The sequence below is a fragment of the Gorilla gorilla genome, chromosome 7 (assembly GCF_029281585.2).
Source record: "Gorilla gorilla gorilla isolate KB3781 chromosome 7, NHGRI_mGorGor1-v2.1_pri, whole genome shotgun sequence".
Taxonomy (NCBI): Eukaryota; Metazoa; Chordata; class Mammalia; order Primates; family Hominidae; genus Gorilla; species Gorilla gorilla.
The window spans coordinates 90,736,277-90,761,921 of record NC_073231.2 but is presented as its reverse complement, the minus strand read 5'-3'; the positions used below and the strand labels follow the sequence as shown (position 1 = coordinate 90,761,921).

General features: G+C 39.3%; 1 protein-coding gene and 1 long non-coding RNA gene across 2 annotated transcripts in view; one reads left to right on the top strand and one right to left on the bottom strand.

The window, feature by feature from the left end:
* Positions 1–574: 574 nt before the first annotated feature.
* Positions 575–17,600, bottom strand: CA2 (carbonic anhydrase 2). Its single transcript, XM_031014041.3, has 7 exons — positions 17,438–17,600; positions 16,098–16,295; positions 7,727–7,845; positions 7,122–7,214; positions 5,686–5,748; positions 4,273–4,428; positions 575–860 (listed from the first exon to the last, which is right to left on the bottom strand). The coding sequence occupies exons 1-7, from the start codon at positions 17,469–17,471 to the stop codon at positions 741–743; spliced, it is 783 nt and encodes a 260-aa protein (XP_030869901.1). The 5' UTR covers positions 17,472–17,600; the 3' UTR covers positions 575–740.
* The window catches only part of LOC109028029 (uncharacterized), a 23,078-nt gene continuing 14,055 nt past the window's right edge, over positions 16,623–25,645 (top strand). The window contains exons 1-2 of the long non-coding RNA XR_002007083.3: positions 16,623–16,978; positions 18,741–18,806. This is a non-coding gene — a long non-coding RNA (uncharacterized lncRNA). The remainder of the gene's footprint in view (positions 16,979–18,740; positions 18,807–25,645) is intronic.

Here is a 25,645-nt window from a genome sequence, read left to right as displayed (position 1 = left end):
CTTAAAGTATAATAAAAATAAATAATTAACCGAGAATAGAATTCTGAATTTTATTAGAGAATATATCTAAAATACAATATTTATTAAGTTATGATATATTGTCTGAATGGAAATATACTCTGTATCACAACTCTAATTATAACAATTTTTACAGATAATACTTCATTTATATCTCTGTAATTCAAAAGTCATTAAATTACAACAGAATTCATATTTAAGATAACTTTGCTATAAATATATAATAATTTTTAAAGTTTTTCTTTAATATAACATCTTGAAATCATGAACATTTATTTTTTCTGGTTTACATTACATAGAATCATGACTATTTTACCTGATTTGCCTTAACTAGCTCAATTTATCTTGTGCTATGGATTTGCACTCAACCATTCTACTTTCCTATGTTTTAAAAGCAGTATTTTAGTGAACAATTGTGAGTGCTCATCACCCTACATGCTGTGAACAAAGTCAAGGTACTTTATTCTTATTTCTTATCCTATATTCTGTGTTACAGAAAAACTACTACCATAAACAAAGCACCAACCAGCCACAGCAGTTGTGTCAAGCATGACAATTGGTCTAGTCTTCACATTTTATTAGTAAGTCCATCAAGTAAGAGATGAAGGGTCTAGAAAACTAGACACAAAGCAACCAGGGTCCAAATCACCAAGGTAGATCTGTGCTTAGCTAAAGGGAAACACCCGAAGATTCATTATTTGGATATAGACTATGGGACCATCTTATTTGAAGGAAGCTTTGATTTGCCTGTTCTTCAGTGGCTGAGCTGGGCGCCAGTTGTCCACCATCAGTTCTTCGGGTTCACCCTCCCCATTGAAGTTAAGTTTACGGAATTTCAACATCTAAAAGACACAATAAAACATTGATAATTAATGTTTCACAATAGTATTCAGTTATATACTTGTGTTATATCTTTAAATACATTCCCCGGCCAGGCGCAGTGGCTCATGCCTGTAATCCCAGCACTTTGTAAGGCTGAGGCATGAGGCAGGTGGATCACTTGAGGTAAGCAATTCGAGACCAGCCTGGCCAACATGGCGAAACCCTGTCTCTACCAAAAAAAAAAAAAAAAAAAAAAAAACACACACACACACACAAATTAGACAGGCGTGGTAGAGCACCTGTAATCTCAGCTACTCAGGAGGCTAAGGCACGAGAATCATTTAAACCCTGGAGGCAGAGATTGCAATGAGCTGAGATTGCGCCACTGCACTCCAGCCTAGGCGACAGAGCAAGGCTCTGCCTCAAAAAACAGAAACAAAAACAAACAAAAATTACATTCCCCAACATTCAGTGCTGTGCATCAATGGCCAAAATTCAGTTTGATTCCTAATGAATACATAATCACATATAGATTATGTATGTATGCTTTAATATAACAAACCAATTTATACAAAATACACAAATTCGTTGGGGTCATTTTTAAGGGAAATTTTCAGTGACTTTCTAATTTAAAAATCTAACATCAAAAGTCTATAAACTCATACCTTTAGATGCAAAATAATAACAATTTTAGTTCCAAATTAAAGCTTTGTTTTCTGCCCCAGGGAAGACAAACTACCACATCTATACAATTAGATCAAGTGATCAGGACCTGTAAGCTCTATGGGCTGAGTGACGAGCTGGCATCTCCAATCACACAAAAACACGGAAATGAATTTGCCTAGGCTGATTTGCCTTAAGAAGCTCAATTTATCTCATGCTATGGATTTGCACTCAACCATTCTACTTTCTTGTTTTAAAAACAGCATTTTAGTGAACAATTGTGAGTGCTCACCACCCTACATAGCCCTACTGGCATTTTGCCAATATATGCATTTAACATTAGAACCCCTTGTCACTGGTTGATTTTTATTCCCTTATAAACTTGTTTCAGTTTACTGGCCACCACTGAGATACAGGCAGCCGTTGAACAGTCTCCCACTTCTTCAAGGTTCTCAAAAAGTGCTACTTTCCCCCCTCTAACCAAGACTTGATCCAAATGAAAAAGGGTGGTTTGGACAGTAATATAGCAGCCCATGAATCAACAGCCTTTAACCTGATCTCTTTTGTCCAGTAATAGTCCTTCAACCACTCCCGTAGAGCCACCTTCCATGTACATACATTATAACATGCACAGCTATGGTTACTGAATGCAAGGGAGCATTCTAAGGATATATATGGTTGATTCATTACAACAGAATTCCAGCAATCTGAAAGAGAGTCTGTTCATAAAGTGTAAACAGGTCAAACTTTTGATCAAACCAGTATAACCGATTTCTGCTACTCACTGCACCAATTAAACTACACTGTCACATTAGTCAACTTGACTCATTGTTTTAGCATCACAGAGACAGAGCCTGGGTATAGAAAATAAAGGTAGCAGAATTAGCAGACCCATTTATACTGCTTACCTAAAATCCACGCCCCCCCCATACTTCCTCATTAACAGACATCCGCCCTCTCCCTGTAAGCCTCAGTGGGGTAAACCTGCAGGTCTTAACTGACTGTGATGATCACATTCCCGGGCTAGGGACTGAGCAAGAAACACAATTCTAGCCAGTGAGAAGTGAAAGGTTTGCTAGGGGCCTTCAGGAAAAAGCTTCTCTGCTCTTAGGAAGCCAATGGAAGAGGTATTCATTTCCTCCTCAAGAAGTGGTTGTATCTAGATGTGATGCTCAAAATGCTATTACAACCACCTTGAGGATGAAGTCACCAATTGGCAAGGCCAAGTTAAGGGACTCAGATAGAGGAGGACCTGCAGCCCTAGCTTCCTGAGCTGAGCATGATCCTCCCTCCAGATTCCATGTTATAGGACAAAAAAAAGAGCCCTATTGGTATTTTGCCAATATATGCAATTAACATCATTAGTTTAATACCACTTTCAACTTTAAAGAGCAAACTCAGGGTACAGGGATTAATGCAGTAGGTTCAACTGCCCTTATCTATATGTGTATTTCTGCCTGTGGGTGTGTATACACCATAAATCCATCTGTTATAATGGCTCTAAATGTCAGACTATCGCTTTAAAGTTGGATTGCTCTCAGTGAAAAAAGAAAATAAAAATTCATGTTTTAAATGATAATGTAAACACTGCATCTACAAAAAGAAGGGCATTATAATCTTTCCTTACGCTACACTTCAAGAAGCTTACTCAAATACGTTATTACTACAAGGTCAATCTTCAAGTGACATACCAAGCATACTATTTTTTAGGCCCACTTTGATATGCTACAAGTAATTTTCCAGTCAGATACATATTTCCTTTAAAGAAAGATATGAAGTATCTTCAGCATTCATAAGTTCATATTCTAAGGGAGGACACAGGAATAGAATCCTTGCTCCCAGACCTGATTCTGTCACAAGGTAGCTGAGTGGAAAACACTTCAATTTTCCTGCATCTCAGACTGTTGATCAATGTGATTCAAGCCAGTGAAATGAGGAAGTTGGACAACATGATCTCTATTGCACATTGCAGCTCTAAACCTCTATTATTCAGCATTTTTGTAGATTTAAATCACACTACCACTACTCACATAGTTACCGTTTTCAAGACTGTTGGCTCCTAAAGCTATCCTTAAATTATTCAGGATCCATCCTCTTGTGAATCCTGAGGAATGTTCACTTTCTGCATTTCAACTGTGTGCTAAGAGGTAAGTCTAGGAAAAACTCATTTGTATCCACTTTTGTGGCTGCTCATCAGTGACTTAGAAGCTGCACTAATCACTTGAACATCACACACTATATTGTATTGGAAATGTAAGAATACCTGCTCTAAGCCTCTAAAGCAACCTGGAGTGAGTTTTAATAGATACATGTTCTCCAAGGGATGACTCTCATCTGTCAGGATTCAGAAATGCATTCTGATATAAATAAAATGGCAGAAAGCCCTTATGTGAGTGAGTAGTAGGCTGGTAACTCACTGATACCTGCGGAACCTTGAACATGAACTCTCACTTTTCTAAGGCTTAGTTTCCTCATAACTGGCAAAAAAAAAAAAAAAAAAGACATTTATTAGGTGACAGACATCTTTCTCATTGAATCTTTACAATGACTATTCAATTTTACAGACTAAACGAACTAAGTTTACAGTTAATAACAACAAAGATTTACTGAATGCTGTTTATTTGCTAGGCACCATCAAAGGCACTATTTCCATAGCAAGAAGTAGCAGGAGAAGGATTAAATCTCAGGTCTCTCTCAGTCTGGAGGCCAAGGTCTTCTGCCTTGACTAAATGCTCCACCCGTGAACAGACCTGTCATTAGAAAACAAACCTGCTCGCTGCTGACGCTGATGGGTTCCTTGAGCACAATCCAGGTCACACATTCCAGAAGAGGAGGGGTGGTCAGTGAGCCTGGGTAGGTCCAGTAATCCAAGGATTCAGGAAGGAGGCCACGAGGATCGAAGTTAGTGAAGTCAGCACTCTTGCCCTAGAACAAGGCAAATACGCAGCTTCAAACTATCACATTGACAGAGTAGGAGGAAGGTAGGAGAGCAGCAGACATAAATAGGTATACTCCCCTCTGATGGTCAAAAACACTTTTTAAAAAAGAGGTTCTATATTCACTGGCAAACAAAATAAAAAGGAATTAACAGAAGACATTCAACTTGAAAATATGTGGCAAGTCTTAGTAAAAAAAAAAAAACTATTTTCACATGTCCATTTTTCATCTTGGCCTTTTATCTAAAATGATCCCTTACATTCTCCATTAAGTCATTAGCTGATCACACCCAGTATTTAAAGTGAGACTGCTGCCACTAAAATGAGGTGACTTCAAGTTGCAATAACAGAAATATGGTATCCTGATGAGGAGGTGATTTTCTTGCTCTAGGTCAGAATCAAATAACTACATTCTGTTTTGGACACTACACTTTTCAAGCAAACAGGAACGATTTACTGGAAGAATGACAAGGTGGTGGCAAAGAGAGAAAACTATATCATATGAGAATAGTTAAAGGAAACTAAAGATAATTAGCTTGGGGTAGGTGAAAAAACAAAGCAGAGACAGAGTAGAGTTATTTGGAAGAGAGATCAGGTTTATTCTGTGAATTCAAGGGGCTCAAGCCAGTGAGTGAGCATTTCAGAGGATAGATGCTGCTTCAATGTGAAGATCAGCTTTATAAAGCCACGGCTGCCCCTGGTGATAAGTTCCCCATCACCGGAAGTGACTGTAGTGTTTAAACAGATGCTCAACGACCTCAACACAACTATGCTGTAGAGAGGATTTAAATGCAGGATGGATGAATGCAAAGAGGTCATAGAATAGAAATCTCCATGAAACAGGGCCTTGTTTATCTTGTTCACCATTGTGTCTACTAGTTTGCAAAGCGACTGGCACATAGTACATACTTAACAAACATCTGCTGTATGAATGAGTGAATAATTTGACTAGAGGACCTTTGAACCTCCTTGCAGGCATAAGATTCTCTGACTCTTACATATGGATGTTCAAATGATGGGGGAGCAATATTAAATAAATACAAGTCTTAGAATTATGCTAGCATTAGGATCAACTTTGTTGAAAGAAACATTAATTAAATATTTAAGTAATATTCTACCTTTACTAACTGCTCATCCAAACACCACATGTCATTGAGACTGTGCAATTTGATCAAAAGAAACTTCTAAAACCAATGGAGTATTGAAAATTGGTACCCTAAGGAGGTGGCAGAAAATTCAAATTTACCTTTGTTTTAATGGAATCCAGCACATCAACAACTTTCTGAAGGCCCGGTTTAGTGCTGCCAACCTAAAGAAAAACATAAAGGGCAAGATACTATCACCCAGTTGGTACTGTACCAGTTTTTATTTTTATTCGGGTAGCTCTATTAGAAAACATCCAAATAGTGAGCCCAAATTCTCCACTTCATACATGACACCCATCAGTACTGGCTTGATGACGCTGACACCATAGACTTGCCTACTTTCACTGAATCTTCAACCCGCTTCTAATTCCACTCAGATAGTAGTCCTGAAACCACCAGCTCAATTGTCCCCAGTGACCTCTAACTGCCAAAGGATACTCCTCAAGGGCTTGCCTTGATTTCCTTGTAGGACTTTACACTATGGTCTTCCCTTCTTTTTAAAAATTATTTTCTTCTTTGGCTTTCCCCATGCCTTCCAGCACCCCAAATCTCTCTTGACTCTTGCTTTTTTTTTTTTTTTTTTTTTAAGAGTCAGGGTCTTGCTCTGTCATCCAGCTTGTAGTGCAGTGGCATGATCATAGCTCACTGCAACCTCAAACCCCTAGGCTCCAGTGATTTTCCTGCCCTGGCCTCCCAAGTAGCTGAGACTACAGGTGTACACCATCACGCCCAGCTAATTTTGTGTTTTTGTTTTTGTTTTGTTTTTTGTTTGTTAGTTTGTTTTTTATGCCCAGCTAATTTTTAAAAAAATTTTGTAGAGATGGAAATGCGCTATGTTGCCCAGGCTGGTCTTGAGCTCCTGGCCTCAAACTATCCTCCTGCCTTGGTGTCCCAAGGTGCTGGGATTACAGGCTTAAGCCACCACACCTGGCCCCTTTTAAGTCGTTTAATTTGCATCTCTCCCCTTGTAAAGGCCTTACATTTTGCAGTTTCTCAGGATTGCTCCCTGGGCAGATTTCTCATCTCCCTCTTCGTGCTGTACTTGGATGATTTCATACACACCTGTAGCTTCCACCTCAACATATGAATCAGAGCTCATAAATCTCCAGCCCAGACCTTTCTCCATTCCCCTTTACCACTGTTTAGAGGGCAGCTCAACCGGTTCTGTCCCACTGTTGCCTGAAATTCACTGTCCTTCCCCTCTTCAGTATCTGATCTTACTTTATCATAATATAGTACTGTCTAGCCTCAGGTTAAATGAAAACAAACAAACACCTAGCAGTCACCCAAGTTGATCTCTTTATGTTCTTCACATTTACATCCAAAAGGTACCAAATAAATATCTCTCCTATTGTCTTTCTGCCCTCCATCTCCACTGCAACTAGCAGATATGAAAGGAGGAGATAAACTTGAAAACATTTCAGGGACAAAGGCATTTCCTAAGCTCTTTTGTAGAATGTCCTGTATGTTACAAATATTCTGTCTGGTCATTCTTTATTAAAAATAGGGAAAAAAAAGAATTGGGTCATCAACTAACCTTCAAAAAAATACCTAGAACGGCCAGTCCGTCAGGTTGCTGCACAGCTTTCCCAAAATCCCCATATTTGGTGTTCCAGTGAACCAAGTGAAGCTAAGGCCGAAGAGACAAAGCCACAGTGAGTGATTTACATAATCAAAGCTGACAGATTTTATTCAACAGTTTTTTTCTCACAATAAAGGTTACTCAGGAAATTGAAAATATGGATAATTTTAAATCAAAATTTTCCTTTCATTTTAATTCTAATCATCCACACGGTACTTGGTATAACAGCAAGTGTCTTCATCAATAACTCTAAGACAAAGAAATGTACAGTTTTGACAGAAGGCACACATTTTATTTCTAAATTTCTGTTAAAATAGGATCCTCCAGTTTGAGTCCATTTACTTTTTGTAAATGGTGGAGTTGGAGACAGTAGAGAAAGTTTTGCAGCGTTAAGTATGATGTCACAATTAAAGGTTATAAAAAGCAAATGTGAAGGTCCTTTGTAAAAGAAGTGGTTCACTGGGCGTGAGTTGAATTTACAAATTAAGCTTTTGAAATTAATGCTAAATATCAACTTATAAACATTTTTCCCTGGAAAGAAAAAAAAAAGTATATCTTACCTCTGCAGCATATTTCTTTTTATCCACAGTATGCTCTGAACCTTGTCCATCAAGTGAACCCCAGTGAAAGTGAAACTGAATCAATCTGTAAGTGCCCTCCAGGGGTCCTCCCTTGAGCACTAAAATTAAAAACATATATATATATATGTAACATATATGTATGTATCTGCATACACATATATACATAGGTATACACACATACACTCATACATACACACGAAACACATGCCTAAATATTACAATCTTAATTCTGTTTTACAGTACTAAATGTTTGCCTTTAATCACATTTTACTCTGAAAATTCAATCCAGAGTCAAGTTTAGTCTACGGTGCTGAACAAAATCACTTCACCTGTTTTTATTCCTCACATGCGTTGTCTGGAGAATGGATGCTTTTCACATCTTTCTTTCTGAGCATACTGATTCCTTTTTCTGGGTTTGTTTTAGAATCATAGATTCAGGTCCAGAGAGAGAAAATTTTAAGTGAAACTAATAATCTGTGAAACATTTAGGAAGTGCCCATGCAGCTACTGGCCAATAAATTGGTCTGCTACACACACTTGCAAACGTGAGACCCTCTCTTCTACCAAGGCCCGATTGCTGCCATACAGCCTGCTTTGCTAACCTCTGATACCAGTTCTTACACACCCAAATTTGTGAAATCAGTATTCCATTGATCTTAACATTGCAAAATCCAATTATCCTTATATAGGCTTCCCAAATTCTTTAGAATTTGGACTCTCATTGCTGCTGGCTAGCTTCGTTCCCTTAATTTTTTTATTATTTATTTATTTATTATTATTATTATTATTATTTTGAAACAGAGCCTTGCTCTGTTGCCCAGGCTGGGGTGTGGTGGTGCGATCTCGGCTCACTGCAACCTCAGCTCACTGCAACCTCCGCCTCAAGCAGAGTTCAAGCGATTCTCGTGCCTCAGCCTCCCGAGTAGCTGGGATTACAGGTGTGCACCACCATGTCCAGTTAATTTTTGTATTTTTAGTAGAGGCAAAGTCTTGCCTTGTTTCCCAGGCTGGTCTGGAACTCCTGAGCTTGAGTAGTCCATCCACCTCGGCCTCCTGAAGTGCCGGGATTACAGGCATGAGCCACCGTGCCCGGCCAAAAATTTTTAATAAACCTCTTTGACCTTAATTTACTCATCTGTGAAGTGGACACACTAAATCATTTACTATTTCACTAATAATTTATGGATCATCTTCTATATGCAGTGTAATGTGCTCTATTATCTCCAAGAACTTAAAATTCTAACTTGATAACTATTCCACGATTCTACTATTCTGGCATTAATGTAACTTTATTAAGCAAAATCAGTACCAAAAATCACATCCTTGGGCTACAAACTATCTGTATATAATTAATAAGTTGCGTCTTGACAGAGGATTAAAATAGTGTGAAATCACTCTTTCTTCCATCCACCAAGAAACTCTGTACCTAACTTTATATGTATTAATGGGATTTAACCAATATATTCAAAAGCTTTTAAAAGTAGTTTAGTTCTACAATTTAAATTTTATTTTTCTAGTACTGGGAATTAAACATCTGTTGCTATAAGTGTATTTTATGAGCTTTACTTTATAATTCCATAAAATAATGAGCCCAAATTTACTTTGGCATTGCAGAACAAAGGGATAACTTCTGTACAACAAGATTTGTTCATGAGCTTCACCTAAATATCCTTACATGGTAGCAATATCCATTCATCTATTCAAAGTAAAAGACTGCTTTGAAGATATTTAAGCAGTGGGGTCTTTCTGTGGTTCCTGATACAACCTCTGGCTGCCAGATCTGCTTTACAATAGGCCAGGAGAAAAAAGGAAGAATGAAAACAGAAAGAATTATAAATGGTGTTATGTTAAAGATCTGCTAAGAAATATGAATGTGGATGTATTCTGACAAAGTCACATCTCTTGGAACACAAAAACAACTTATTACAACAGTTTGTTTCCTGACAATTCTATAAGGAAATATTAGCCTCTAATTCTAGACTTTTTTTAAAAGAATGAAAGAATTCCCTTTTTTCATAATAATATATAAAAATTAAATATATGTTTATGAAATAAATTAATACTGAAAAAAATCCTTTATAATAACTCTTTAAAGCTAGCAACCAACTGGCTGATAATAAGAAGCAAATGTCATTTGTCAAATCATTAATTCTACCAAGTGGTAAAACTAAGAATCTAACTAACTTAGTATGGTAAAACCATACTAAGAATCTGAGATAACCAATTTTCTAAATGTATCTTCTTTCCCCCCAGTGAAGAATCATAGCAGGATCTTACATTTTAAGGAGAATAAAGTTTATTGCTGTTTCTTATTCTTTCTCTAACAAATCTTAAAGTTTCATCTTAATTTGTTTCTAAAAACATTTAGAATTAGGCAAGAGGGTGTGCAAACCTTTAGTAAACAATACTTGCTAACAGCTAACACTGAAAAAAAAAAAAGATAAAGTGCTCTGGGCTCAATGATTAAACACATTCAGTGCTAATCTGTTATCACCAGATACCTGTTTTAGCCCCTGTTAAAATAAAACTTGTTCCTATGAAGATTAGAAACCCACTGTAACTAGAAAAAGTTATTAAATCCTTAAAGTTTACTTGCTACAGAAGGCAGCATTTCTAGCAAACTCTTAGCATGGAGTTTAGTCAATGAAGTCCTTCAAAAACATTGTTATAATAAATTGCCATAAACTCAAACTTTTTATTTGAGAAACATAAAACATAATATCTTGGTTTAAGTTAGGGACTTTATGCTATATTCTGGATCTACTTATTTATTTAAATGACTACACGCCATTTTCTAAACTGTTGCAGTTTAAAATGAAATCTATTTTCTAATGTAAAAATACTTTTTAAAAATAGCAGAAATTGCTAACTGCCTATTTTTTCTCTGTAAAATCCAGCCATGGCAGTGGTGCTTTAAAGAGTCAATGATTCATTGTGCCCCAGAAATGCGTTCTGTGAGGGATGGAGACATAAATACAGTTTTCTACTCTAATGTTTTTTTCAAGACCCCCCCCAATTTAATTTAAATTCAAATCTCAACACCAAGAGCTCCAGCCAATTTTAATTTTCACGACTGTCATCAATTATACGTACTCTGTATATAACACAAAACAAGCACTAAGTATAATGTTATAGAATAATCTTTCTTCCTATACATATTATTTGAGGAAATTATATAAATTACTTTTTGAGAAAAATAAGAGATCCAGTAATATTGAAATGAATCACATTACTTATACAAATTAAAAGCTGAACATTTAATATTTTTTAATTTTTTCTCCCTAATCACTTAAACTACACTAAGATGCACTGGAGTAACAGACTAAAGACCGTAATGAATGTCAACAGTTTCTCCTAAGTCCAAAATATAAATAAACTAGTCCCAGTAATCTTTAGTTTAAAAATAAAATTTAAATGATTTCCTACTAATAAAGCAAAAGATTAATTCTACAGAAAACATGTCATTTTTGGTACCATCTTTTCTATAAATAACCTGAAAAATTTTAAATCATGCATTCCTGTTTTGCCTGTTGGCAGCAGCCAATAATCCTAGGGCTACGTGCCAATATAGACAAATCTGGGGGGGAAAAATACACGTATTCCATTTGTTTTAAAGCAATAAGATGTTTAGCTGTCACTTTCGCTAGAGTAAACACAGTTGAAATTCAACAGAAGTCGTGGTTTAAACTATGTGGCAATTATATAGGAGTAAAAAAAGAAGCTGTTTTGATGTGAATATAGTAACTACAGTGTTTAGAATATGTTGGTTCATTTTCTAGACATTTAAGGTTCGGCTGACACCATTACTGTGTGCATGACAAGCCCTTTCATTTGTTGTTATGCTTTCTTTTAACTTAGGACTGCTGTGGAAGAAAACTTTTAGAGCTTCACAAGCAAGTCCCTGAAAGTCAAGCAGGATCCATGTATGAAGATCCATTACGTCATACAGACAATGGGTCACTTAAAAAGAGCACAGGTAAACTCATCCAGCTTCCTTTACTCTTTTCTTGAAATAACAAACAGATTTAAAAAATTCCAATTTCTGAAAAACAGAAATGATGTAAGACTTGGATAAGGGTTGGCCCAATAATTCTGGCATTGACTTTCAATATTTGTCCCTAACTTTGCAATAAAGCAGGAGAGTATTAAACTCATTAATAAAAGTTAATAAGTTAGCAGGAGTTAATAATTTGACTACTATTATTTTCTCCCAGATAAGGCCATTAATAAAACATCTCAAGCAGGGTGAGTTATTTTTTAATAAGTTTTTTAAGAACCTAAAGGGATTAGCAATTTTTCATTAACTTAAGGTGAATTTAAGGTGGCTTATTTTCAAAGGAATTTAGAAGATTGATGAAAGCTCTAACCCAAGCTTCTAGTTAAATCCTATTAACTCCATAGTTTAAAAAATTCTCTCAAGCTTAAATCAGCAATAAAGTCAAGCCGCTCAGTTCCTGATACCCAAGTTCTTAAGTTTGGATATAAGACAACATTTAAAGCATATTGGAAAACCTCAATCTATGAGAAGTTCTAGAAGGCTGAAATCTCATTGAGGCAAAGAAGACAGGTAAATGAACTGCATTTAAATGCAGGAAATAAGAGGTATAGGAAATCTAAAAATGTTACCACCACAAAAATGACTCCTAATAAAAAGAGATGTTAAACTGTCGATTTTTTAAAATTAAGTGACTAAAATAAATAACTTTTTGACTTAAGTGTACAGAAAAAAATGCCAGCTTTTAAAAAACATGGTATGTACAAACTAAATGTCAAATAAGGTTATCCTTCAAATATTTTTATTCAAATTCTATTTTTAAGTGATTGCTACTTAGTCCCTCCAGCAAACTAGCAAGGAGACGACTTAGCAAGTTATTTAAACTCTTCGGCTTCTGTTTCTTCATGTTTATTAAGGTGAGTTTAACTAGAGTATCTCTACTCTTTGTTTTGGCTTTGAGAGCCTAGGATTGTTTTATTTAAAAAAAAAAAAAAAAGAAAGAAAGAAAAGTCTAAGGGGAGTTTTTCCACATGGTTTTGTGTGTGTGTGTGTGTGGTTTTTTGTTTGTTTGTTTGTTTTGAGATGGAGTCTCGTTCTGTCACCAGGCTGGATTGCAGTGGCGCGGTCTTGGCTCACTGCGACCTCCGCCTCCCGGGATCCAGCGATTCTCCTGCCTCAGTCTCCTGAGTAGCTCGGATTACAGGCGCATGCCACAACACCTAGCTCATTTTTTGTATTTTTAGTACAGACAGGGTTTCACCCTGTTGGCCAGGCTGGTCTTGAACTTCTGACCTCAAGTGATCCACCCACCTCAGTCTTCCAAAGTGCTGGGACTACAGGCGTGAGCCACCGTGCCTGGCCCCCACATGGTATGATTTTTAAAAATTTATTCTGTAGATGTCTTTTCTCTTAATATTGACATTTTAATATATTCTGCATTCTTGTTTAACCAAAGTAACTGAAAATGTGGAAAAGAGAGGCAAAATTACAAAGGAATCTTTCATATGCAAAGGAGGGCAAGTCCTTTCTGACCTTGCTTTTAGTATACCTTCTTGCCTTTCTGGAGCACATGCTGTGCTCTCTTAAGTCTCCTGGTATTTCCTATCTCCCTTTGCCTGGACTCTCGTCCAAGACATCAAAATCCTTCAAGCCTCCACATAAGCCTTATTTACCCTGGAAAGTCTTTCCTGTCTTATCAGTTAAACTGCCAAGCCTCCTTAACGTTTCCATAGTTCCTTGGAGTATTTCCTTTCTGCACTTATCAAAGTGGCAGTCAGGGTCTACTATTTCTATGTCTTTCTACTTTAGATATTTCCAGCATGGGCTCCGGGGAACAGGAGAGGGACCAGGCCTCCACCCTGCTTTCATGATGCTTAGCTTCCCATGCATTTAAGTGGTGTTAATAATGACTTTTTTGTAGAACTAGGTGGATAATACACGTGTCTCTAAAGGCATGGGTGGGAGCTCCTACCTAAACCCTGTGGTTTTCATCTGTTTCACAATCTAAACATGGCCAACTTCTTTAAAAATGTATGCATTGCTCTCCAGAAGAAATAGCTGTGAAAAATGTAGCTAGATCTAATTAGTTACTGCTTATGGAGAAATCTGTCAAAGTTTAACAGATTCATGGTAAAATATGTAACTATATAATAACTTCATACATAAAATAAGTACATATTCAGTATGATAAACAGTATGCTTCATAAAATATAAAAATAAAAATTTAAAATACATCAAATGATGGGAACTAATCTTAAAGCTGTTAAAGAAAAAGTTTATTCAGAAATCTTATCTCAGGTGCAACATCTACAGCAATGGTCTAACAGAGGTGGTCGAAGGGTTCAAGTTGTGACAACAACAGAGGCCATTTATTGAGGAACTTCTATGCGCCAGGCACTGGGCTAGGGGCTTTACATATACTGTCCCATTTCATCCTTCCACTGTGGCAGACACTATTGTTACTCCAACTTTACAGATAAAAACAATTAAAACCTAGACCGTATTACTCCCAAAGTCTCTGAGCTAGTTGTCGGCAGCTCTAGAACTCAAATCCAGGTCTCTCTGACCCCAGTCTATGCTGATAGCCACCAGACCATGTGTTCAAATCCACTTTCCAGTAATATATATTACTGGAATAATTTATTTCACTATCCATTTTTTAAGGACTATTAGGAACCTCATCTGCTTTCATTTGTTGGAGATTTGTTTCTTCAGTGTTCCAGAAAAGACTTAAACTATCCGATTTCTATGTAGCATCCAATGAGATACATAATTTGGCAGACATTACATCCATTGAAAACAATGACATCATTGTGGCTCTTTAAAAAAGTACAGCTACAGACTAAAGTAGCTCAGTTCTTTTGGTTTGTAAATGAGTAGACATGAAATGTTATAGTATTCTTTCTGTATGTGTAATACCTTGAGACCTTTGGCCTTGTCATGTTATAAATATACAGTATTCTTTATAAGAAAAAAATTGTTTAATTTAATTATATGAGCACTGTTCCTTTGGAGTGAGAGGAATGCTTGGGAAAGCAATGTAGCAGAATCACTGAACTGTCTTCAATGTACAACCTTTACTTGATTCTAATAAATCATCATACTATGCCAGAATGTGTGAGTATGATTGTGAGTGTGTGTGTGTGTATGTATGTATGTATGTATGTGTGTACTGGGGAGGGGTGCACACAGGCAGGCACAGGTAGGTTGAAAACATTTCTCAGATGATCTCCACATTATCCCCCATCAAATTGTCTTCCAGAATCACCATTTCAGAAAGCCAGGTGTTTGCAAATTTTTTTAAAGTTGAAAGGAGGGAAGAATTCTTTTTTTAAAACCAAGTTGACTATATAGGATAGCTGCTGACAAAGAATAGTCTACCTGACTAAATGGTTATAATTACATGTTATATAATATATTAGTACCGTAGGTCACTACTCCAAAACTTTCTCATTTTGTTCCACCACTCTCCTCACTCCCACACCACCACCAAACAAAATGTGTTTGCAGCACCATTTCATTCTATGACCTTCAGAGGAAAGCACTCAGGAAAATAGGGCACTGGCAATTAAGTTAACTGCTTAGCAAAGAAGGCAGCTACTATGTGTGAATGGGATTGTTCTCTTGTTTCAAAAGAGAGAGAGATAAAAAAAAAGCAGCATTTTTTTCTTTCTCTCTTTTTTTTTTTTTTTTTTTTTACAGTGAGCATCCTGTAAACAGCTCTATTACAAATAAATACGGTAATTGGTTTTGTCAGTAATGGGCCAGGTATGTTCACCAACTCTAAAACATCTTCGTTTGTGAAATGAATTTCTGAGTAGATATCAAAACATGCTGCCATCTTTATCACACTAGCCCAATACTAAGAAATACTCATAAGTAAAACATTTTCCCAGAATTTCAGTATTTTAAATTGGCACGTTTTTGTTACTCTTCTCGCTGCTAACTTGAAGATAAGGCTCACTAAGATATACTTCTTAATGGATATGCATCAGCTCTGCAAGACAAAATATTTTACAATCTTAAAAGTTCAATTGGTGCAAATCTCATCGTGACTGATCTTTATTGCGAGGGAACTTTGCACCTTTTGTGATTTTTCACAGGCATATCGCAGTTATTCAATGGCCTTCATAGAAGCCAAGGATTTTACAGGGGAGAAACGGCCCCGGGACACTTCAAACTAATTAGCCTACTTCTCAGAATCTGAGACCTAATGAAAATGATCAGGGTGGCATCCTTGAGTCCTGAGACAAACTGTACTATTAAGAGGGTTCCTGCCACTGTTCCTGGCTCCTTCCATTAAGCTCGGAAAACAGCTACTGGCTAAAAGACACAAGTTATTTTCTAAACACTGACCTGCTTTGTCCTGAGAGTCATCAAACTCCACGTTGAAAGAATGACCATTATTGAGGATCCTCAGGGAAGCTGCTTGATCATACGAAACAGACAGGGGCTTCAGGGAAGGGTCATACTTGGCTGTATGAGTGTCGATGTCAACAGGGGACTGGCGCTCTCCCTTGGCAATGGGGAAGTCCTTATGCCAGTGCTCAGGTCCTGGGGGAAAGAAGACGTGTGAATCCCCCATTGTGGGGAAAGGTACACCCAGACCCCTAGAGAAGAGCAATCATTCCGGAGCCAATCTGCTCAGTTCCAATTTTAGAAGCACCACTTAACAATGGGCTAAATTTTGGGAAAACACGTAATCTGTGCCTCAGTTTCCACATTTGTAATACGGGATAATTAGAAATCTACCTCATAGATGTCGCTGTAAGAATTAGAATCGATATATGTAAAGCTCTTAGATCACTGAGTGCTATATAAATATTAGCTATTTTAAGGTCGTTTTACTGAAATTCAGCAACTGAAATCGGGCAGACACTAATGTCAGGGCTTGTGGTTGCGATTTTGGGATATCACTTAAGACATTCAAGGAGGTCTGGATCCTTTCCTCACTGCCCAGGCCCGTGCCCACCCCACCTTTAACCGTCAGGGTTCCCCGCTACCTGGGAAGCCCCACACCCTCCAAAGATGCGCTAGGTGCGCCAGACGCATGCTCCTCTGCTCCGCTGGCTCCGAAGAACCAGATCTGAGGCCAAGATAAAACCCGATTCCTGATGTCCGACCCCCTAACATTAGAAGTCGAGAGATGAAGGGAAAACTCGGAAATCAGAGCCATGGATTCAAACCAGCACTGGAAAATGCCCCGGGACAGTTCGTGCTGAGCGCCTTAGCCACAGGTGGTGCTGAAGCTGGAGGGGTGGGGTGGGGGTGGAAGGTGGGGGAGGGGGGAGGGGAGTCTCTTAATTTCTCTGCGATCAACAACTAGAATTTTCCGTTACAACCCTTTCCCGCCTCCTCCTAGGTCCGGTTAAAATGATCCCCAGGTCGGGACCCGGGAAGGACTGTCCTCGGGTCCCGCGGCCAGGGCTGCGCCTCCCCTCCCTCGGGCCCTACGCGCCTCGGGCGGACGCGGGGATTCCTCGACAGTGGCCTCGCAGCTGGGGCAAGGGGGGCATCCCCGGCGCCGGGGAGCCGCGAGCGGAGCGAGAGCCCGGGGCGCACCTGAGCCTCCAGCACTCCCCGCGGCCGCGGTAAACAGCATGTGCGGGCGCTGCGGGCCCCGGGCCGGCATCCGGACTCGGGGATCTGGGATCGGGGATCGGGGCGCCCCCGCGCCGGCCGTCGCCGGCACTCACCGTTGTGTTTGCCGTACCCCCAGTGATGGGACATGGTCGCGCTGGCGGTCGGGGCAGGGCAGGAATCGGCACCGATCTAGCGGCGGCGGCTCGGGCGCCTGCACTGTGTGTCCGCGGGTCGCGCCGGCACCAGCTTTTATAGGCTCCCGCCAACTTCCGTGCTCGGGGGCGGCCCGGGGGAGGGGGCTCGGGTGGACCTGGGCGACAAGGGGAGGAGGTGACGGGCGGAGGTGATCTCCTCGCGCTCGGGGCGGGCCGGGCGGGCGACGCTCCGGGGGCGGGGAAAACGCCCTCTCGGCTGGCGCCCGGCGGGACTCCGGGGCTCCGGGGCTCCTCTCCCGCCGCCCGGCTCCCCTCGGCCCACGGCAGGGCCCCGGTGTCCTGGGCTGGCAGCGAAGCTCGGAGCTCTGGGCGTGCGGCGGCTGCGGTGGCTCCCGGGCTCCTCCGTCCAACCCGGGCCGCGGAGCGTCTACGCGCACCCCATCCCCCTCCCGGCTGCGGAGTCTGGCGGCGGCGGGGACTGCTCGGGACCCGGACCCCCGGCGCCTTTCGTCCCCTGTCCCCATTGTGACCTGTCTCTTGGTCCCGGAGCCCTCCCGCCCCACCCGCGCCGAGGTCTCCAGCGCGAAGGGCTCAGTCTCTGGTGTCCCCGGCCTGGGGATGGCAAGCTGGGTTAGGAGCTGTGACCTTGGGGCAAATAGGGATACGATCCTTGAGGCGTAGGGGAGCGCGCAGCACTGAGTGCTGAGAGGCACGCGCCCTCTGCTGCACGGCCGTGGAATAAAACGAGACAGCGGCGCCACAGTCCCCTGCCCGCAGCCCACGCTCGGGCGAGCCTGGAGGATTGCATTTCCTCGTAGGCCGGCAGAGCCTTACATGAAGCGCTCATCTTCTCCTACTTTCCTCCTCTTTAAAAAATTAACGTGGGTGAGGAGACGTCCTAGTTGAGTACATATTGATTTGAAATAACCAGAACTTTTAACAAATCACTTTTCTCAGAAGAATCTAATAAGAGAAAGATAATTTCTTCCAAAGACATGAGAAGTTCCCTGGCTGGCCAAGAAAAATTGGCATCTGGCATACCTAGGAATCATTCAAAATAGTTTAATAGGAAGGACATTTTGAGGCCAGCCAGCATTATGATATTTGTGGGTCCTACGGCATTTCACCTTGGTGGGTCCCTTTTTCATAAACACGCATTTATACCCACACTGACATAAAGATAAATATCTTAATATTATATATTTAAACATTTTCCTTAACCAAAACCTAAATTTTTTCTTTTTTGTTCTTATTTTAAAAGGAAGCATTTTCCTGGGCATCTAAAAGTATTGTGGACCTGAGGCACTGTGCTTACAGGGCCTACTGGGTAAGTGAGGCTGTTTTGAGATATAGACAGAATTCATTTCCTGCAAGGGACTTTGCCACAGAAAAATCCGGGGGTTTGTGGGAAGGAGTTCGGTTCTGTGGTCTCTGCAATCTCTGAGGGCAATAGTATTAGAGTTACAGTTGGGGAAGCAGGACACAGTTTAATGTGATTGTGTCGGCCTTGACATCACATTACTTACATTTGAAAATATACAGATAAATAAAAGGATAAGTTATTAGTGAACATTTTTGCAATATGTATCTCAAAATCACTCTTTACTATTTATTTCAGTCAATTTCACCCAAACAAATATGATTCATGTTTAGACTTACTTGTTCTAAGATTCTGGAAAATTGTGTACTTCTGCTCATGTGGGTTTTGGGTTGATGTCACAGGGAATTCTTAGGCAAGAAAGCAGCAATAAACTTTTTAAAGTTTTAGGACCATTACAAAATGGAGTTTGTAGCAAAGAAGAAGCTTTTATTTGTGCCTCTGTAGGTGCATTGTATCTGTTGGGGCCCATTGATGTAATTTTGTTTCTTTACATAATTTTCAAATATTAACTTAGTTGCTATGAGACTCTTCACTTGGCCCTGGAGATATGGCGTTGATAGGTGCCAAGAATTGAGTGCAAAGTTTATGAATGTAGAGTGGCTTCCCGGGATTCTGTGGAGGGAGCCAGGCGATTTGATCAGCAGGAATCCTTGTCTTTCATTTTCCGTGAAACTGGATTGTGGCTTTCCTAACAGGGATGAAGTAAGAGCATGTTTGATTCTTAAATATGCGTAAAACTTCAAACACCACCAAACTGCAGTTCACCAAATGGATTATTGTCATGGGAATTTTTCCTTATCTCTCACTTCTGGAAAGTGAATTAATTCTCAGTGGGAGCAAGCCCTCCCCACAGAGCTGCTGTTAGGGAGAGTGTCACATGTTCACCACAGGGTGGAGAGTGGTTCACCTTTGGTTACTCAGAAGCAATCTAAATTTTTTAGCAGCGTTTTTGGTATTACGGTGGTTGGCTTAGCATTGTTTTATTTTCCTGGTCAATTTTTTTTAATGGGGTTAACTTTATGCATTCATGTCGGTCAGTCCCAATCTAACTTTATTTTACTGAAGGCATTCTTCTTAGCAGGCTGTCATGATTCACTGGCTGCAAAAGACTAATACTGGATTTGTTCAAATAAAAAAAGTGCTTATCTTATTACGTACCTATCTTTCCATTAGAGGGAAGGATGGGTTCATTTCAGAATAATCTTAAGTAAAGGAACTGACAGTAGCTTAAGAAAAGTACTTTTCTTTGCCCCAGAAAAAAAAAAAATTCAGGCAGTATATCAGAAAAATGTAATATAAAAAAACTTAAAGTCTGTGTTCCAATTATTGTAATAAAAAAGCTTCTAACATATTATTCTTAGTAAAAATGTGAAAGTATTTGCTTTTTCTCAAAAAATGTAAAGATATTGTTAAAATATTTTACAAAGTGAGATATACATTATTTATTAAATATTTAATTAAAAAGCTAATAAAAAGCCAGATATTCTCATATTTGTTACCATTATAGTGTTTAAGTAGATATCTGGGGCTGGACTCAGTGGCTCACGCCTGTAATCCCAGCACTTTGGGAGGCCAAGGCAGGCGGATCGCTTGAGGTCAGGAGCTCAAGACCAGCCTGGGCAACATGGCAAAACCCCATCTTTACAAAAAATAAGAAGTTAGCCAGGCATGGTGGTGTGCCCCTGTAATCCCAGCTGCTTAGGAGGCTAAGGTGGGCAGATCGGAACCCAGGAGGTCAAGGCTGCAGTGAGCCATGATCATGCGACTACTCTCCAGACTGGGAAACAGAGTAAGACACTGTCTCAAACAAAATAAAAATAAATAAATATCTATGAAGGCCAAGAGCCATTTGTTTCTTGGGGTTCCCATAGGTCTTTGCATACACATCCTTCTATCCTAATATTGGCAATTCTGCATTGTAATCAGACACTCTATTGTAATCATTGGGTTATAATCCAATGCCCCAATAAGCTGTTGACTGCTCATTTGTAAAGCAGGAATAATGACACTCACCTCATTGTTGTAAGAATTCAGTCAGTGAGCATAGATAAATCACCTGTCACGTGTAGGCACTCAGTAAATGATGGCTATTCAGTCCCTCCTAGACAGTGCTAAACAGAATATAAGGAATGCAAAATTAAACACCTGGGCCAGGTTCATGGGAAACATTTAAGAGGAATGAGTCTCCACAGCAGGAGGTGTTTTTTTGTTTGTTTTTTTGTTTTGTTTTTTTTTGTGAGAGGACAGAGGAGTGTTTGGGTCATGGAGATGTCCATTCTACCACGCTTATGTTTTTCTTCTTAAACTGTGCCCCCTGAAGTTGAGTACTGTGTCACATTATTTATCTCTGTATCTTAGGCACCTAGCACCCTTTACCTTTAGCCTGAGTCCCAAGATACATATAGTAGTTACTCACATAGTACTCCTTGAAATTATAAACTTTGAAAAATCCAGATGGAGATAATGGCAGTTTCACTTTGCAGAAGTTAGTAAATAATTTTGTTACAGATTATAGTTAGCAAATAACATTGTGCTGAAATTAGGTTGGTTTTGAATCTGGGTTAATTTGCTAGCTTTGTGACTTCGGGCAAATTTCTTGATTGTGCTAAGATTCAGTTTCCTCACCTATAAAACTAGGATAATAATAATACCTACCTCACAGAGTTGTGGCGAGAACTAAGATGATACAGTGTGTGAAGGATTTAACCTAGTGCCAATAATTAGAGCTTGATCAATGTCAGTTATCATTACTACTGTTACATGTTTCTCAGCTCCTATTTTGTGCTTAATATTTTCTATGTGCTAGGTGAGCTACACAAGATAACTTGTCTCATCATCCATTCACTCAATGAATCATTCTGAATGCTATTATGTGTCAGGCATCAGCACAGAGGCTATAGCCATAAACCAGATCAACATGACTCCTGCCCTCACAGAGTTTACATGGGGATGGATGGGGGTACTGTACAATAAATGACTCAAAATAAAAAACACAAGTAAATTTCCAATACTGAAAATTAGTATGAGGAAAGTAAAACAGGAATGAGGTAAAGAATAATGAGTGAGGAAATCCTACTTTAGATGCGGTGGTTATAGAAAACCTATTGAAGGAAGTGCATTTGAGGAACCACTAAAAAAAGATCTGGGGGAGGGCATTTCAGGCAGAGGAAACGGCAAGTATAAAGGCCCTGAGAAAGGAAGTTTCTAGAACAGAAAAGCTTGTGACTGAAGCATGGTGACTGAGGAAGAAAAGACAAGTAGTGGAGTCAGAGACAGTCAGGGGCTACAGCCTGCGGAGCCTTGCAGACAATGATAGCAGAAAAGGATTTTATACTAGTTGCGCAGGGAAGCCACTAGGGAGTGGCTTATGCAGAGGTGTATTATGTGCTGGGAGGGTATAATACAAACCACAACAATATATCATTGTAGAATTAAAAGAAGTTTGGAGGTTACCTGGTCCAACTATTTATTTTATAGATGAGGAGACTTGTAGAAGTCCCCAGATACAACACGCTGTTGCCTAGCTCCTTGCTTTTATTCATCTGACAACTTCCTTTACAGAAAAATCCAAACTTCTTCTTCTGACTATAAAACCATTTAATCCTGTCTCTGGCTTCCCTCTTGGACTCTGAGTCTCTCAGTATCCTTCTTTGGTAAGATGGGAGGCAGCATCACACGTGGCCAAGAGCCCAGGTTTTATAGTTTGGATTCAGCTTCGAGGGCTTCTTCACTACATGATCTTATATACTTATTTCACCTCCTCAAAGCTCAGTTTCCAAAGGTGAAATGTAGTAAGAGTACCCAGGGCTGCTGATCATGGTAAATGGACTAGTTTGTGTGAATTGGTCCTGTGAATGAACATGATTCCTGGTATGTTGTTAGCTGCTCCATTAGGATTATTGTTATTGTAGTCAAGAACCATAGAATTGTGAAATGGGAATCGACTTTGTAATAAGACAGACCTGAGTTCATACTCTGACTCGAACACTTACTTGCTGCATCACCTTGAGCAAACTAAGCAATCCCTCTGAACTTCACGTGCTTTATTTTTAAATGGGGACTGGGCGGAACGGGGCGAAGGGAATTCTAGCTCCACAACGTGATGAGAATGAATGTCTGGAAGATGCTAGATACAATCCTGGCATATTTTCTTTGTTGAATAAATGGTATGATTGTCATTACATATAATATTTTCCATTGTCAAATAACAGGTTGACTTTCCTAGTTCTCTAACTTGGATGAAAATTCACATGTATTTAATTGACATTATTTGAGTTCCTGATCTATAAAAATAGCTAACACTTATTGAAAACTGATTACGCACCAACACAGTTCTGAATGCTTCACATAGTCCTACTCTACAGCTGTTGTCATTGAGGCATAGAGGTAGGTCAGATTACCCCAGGTAACTCAGCTAGGAAGTGATGCGGCCAGGTATGAAACCAAACAGTTTGAACTGTTAGCAATCTGCTATGTGGTCTCCCCGAGGGCCAGCAAAATACCTTCAAGGAGCTTTTGAAGGCAACTGCCTCGTGGTGATGTAATAGCAATGCATTAAGATTATGTGAGCAGTACTCCTCTATAAAATAGAATGTTCTATCAAAATGCTGGCCATTTTTAGGGTTTCCTGCGAAGCTCCTTTTAACTATTTGAGGTAGCAGGGGATAACAATAACTTTACATATAATAAACAGTTGAATTCAACTTCCCTTAGTAAATAGCTTTTCAGACTTTTAAAAATTTAGTTTCTGAATGTGTCTTTGTTTTTTCATAATAACTAGTAACAATTAACTCTTCTATAAGTAATAGAATCTATTTAGTTTTGAAGAGTAGTGGATAAATTCCAAGCTCATTACCTAGTTTCACTTTCAACCAGAACTGGAAGAAATATTAAGTGGGACAATTACACTAAAAATATGCAAAGTATACATTTTAAGTATTTTATGTTCCAGAACAGCTGCCACATGTGATACTATAATCAATCTAATAGAAATAAAAGTCCACCTCTTCTTAGAACATAGGTTCTCCACTGGAGACAGTTTTGCTCCCCAGGAGGATGTTGACAATGTCTGGACACATTTTTGGTTTTCACAGCTGGGGGAGAGAGGGACTGTGTGCCTGTCATTGGCCTCTAGTGGATAGAGGCCGGGGATGTTGCTAAACATCCTACAATGCAGAGAATCACCCACTGACAACAGTGAATTTTTCTGTCCAAAACATTAACAGTACCAAGATTTTGGAACCCTACCTTAAGAGTATACATAAGGTAATGCTTTTCTAAAAGGTCTGTGTTAGAGTTGCATATGTATCCAGCAACATGTGAGCCCTAGGACAGGGCTTTGCCCATGATACTCCCTCACTCATCTTTTGTTTATTGGATTGAGTAGAAAAGAACAAAATCCAGCCTCTACACCTTAAGATTATTGTCTATTCACTTTGCTTCAACACATTTCCAATGATGGCTTTGCACCTAAATCATAGTGGTTTGGTTAAGTTAATATTAGCTTCGCCACATGATTAAACTTCTCTTTTGCTTATAAATCACCATTTTGTATAGGGGAATTTCTGACTTCCCTTTAGTTATAAGAACAATTTAACATTTTCCATGCCAGGGGAATAGTAGGCATTACAAATATGTTTTTTCCTCCTGTTCAAGGGCAGGAGTCCTCATTCACCGGTGTCAGTAACTGACAACAGTCTTAAGAGTATACAAGCGGAAAATCAGCACTTTATAATCCTATAACATATGTAGATAGGCTATAGGAAACAAAGATAATTACATTTTATAACTCTGTAGTTTTCTCATTTGTGTTTATCCAAGTTGATTCTAAAGAAGAAAGAAAATCCGTATGCATGAAAAGATGTCTTAAAAAGTTTTGAACTACTGAAAGTTAAGATTTGGGGAAATAGAAATAGTATATAACTTAAGAAAATTGCCACTGGCTGTGAACCCCCATGGCATTTTCTTTGCACTTTTTTGCTTCTCGTTAGATTTTATGTGTTTTCACCATTTCACACAAACTTTTAAAGATTATTCCACGCCGTTAGCTCTGTGCTTCTATTAGTGTCTCTATCTCTCTTTCTCTCTCTCTTCCATCTGAGTACAATGGCTAGAAAATAATACACACTTGAATGAATAAATGTCATTTAAATATTTTAATAAACAGAAGGAATAGCACAATATATTTCCTTGACCAATGTATTGTGATTGCTTTTTTCTTTCTTTTTTTATAATCTTTTGCTGTCTTTGACCAAGCCGAAAGAGTTACAACCAAATTCAAAAAGCCACCCAACCCAAGATCAAAACTGATGAGTCAAAAATGTGTGCTGTTCCTCCAAGAACTCATTGACATGCCAGTCTCTGACCTTCCTAGGATGAGGCCACAGCTCCCAGTAGCTCATGAACCTAGACTGGCATTCAGTATTTTAGGAGTTTCATTGCACCATCTGTCCATCCATCCATCCCTCCATTCCTTCAACTATGAAACAATTCACAGCAGTCGTAATGGCTTTTTTTTTAAAAGATTTGTTATAGAATTATCTCCTTCTACTTCCACTCTCAGTTAATCCCCACTCAGTGAGTCAGTGAATAAGATAGTGAGCCGGCATGGCTGGTGAGAAACCACAGGACAGAACAAAGTGGACCAGTTGGCAGGAGACTCTGTAGCCTGTTTTGTTAGCATTCAACTCTGCACCAGCTGCCCCCCACATGACCCTGCACACACTTCAGGGATGCACATGATGACTGCTCCATGACAGGAAGGAAATATGAGAAATTCTACTTAT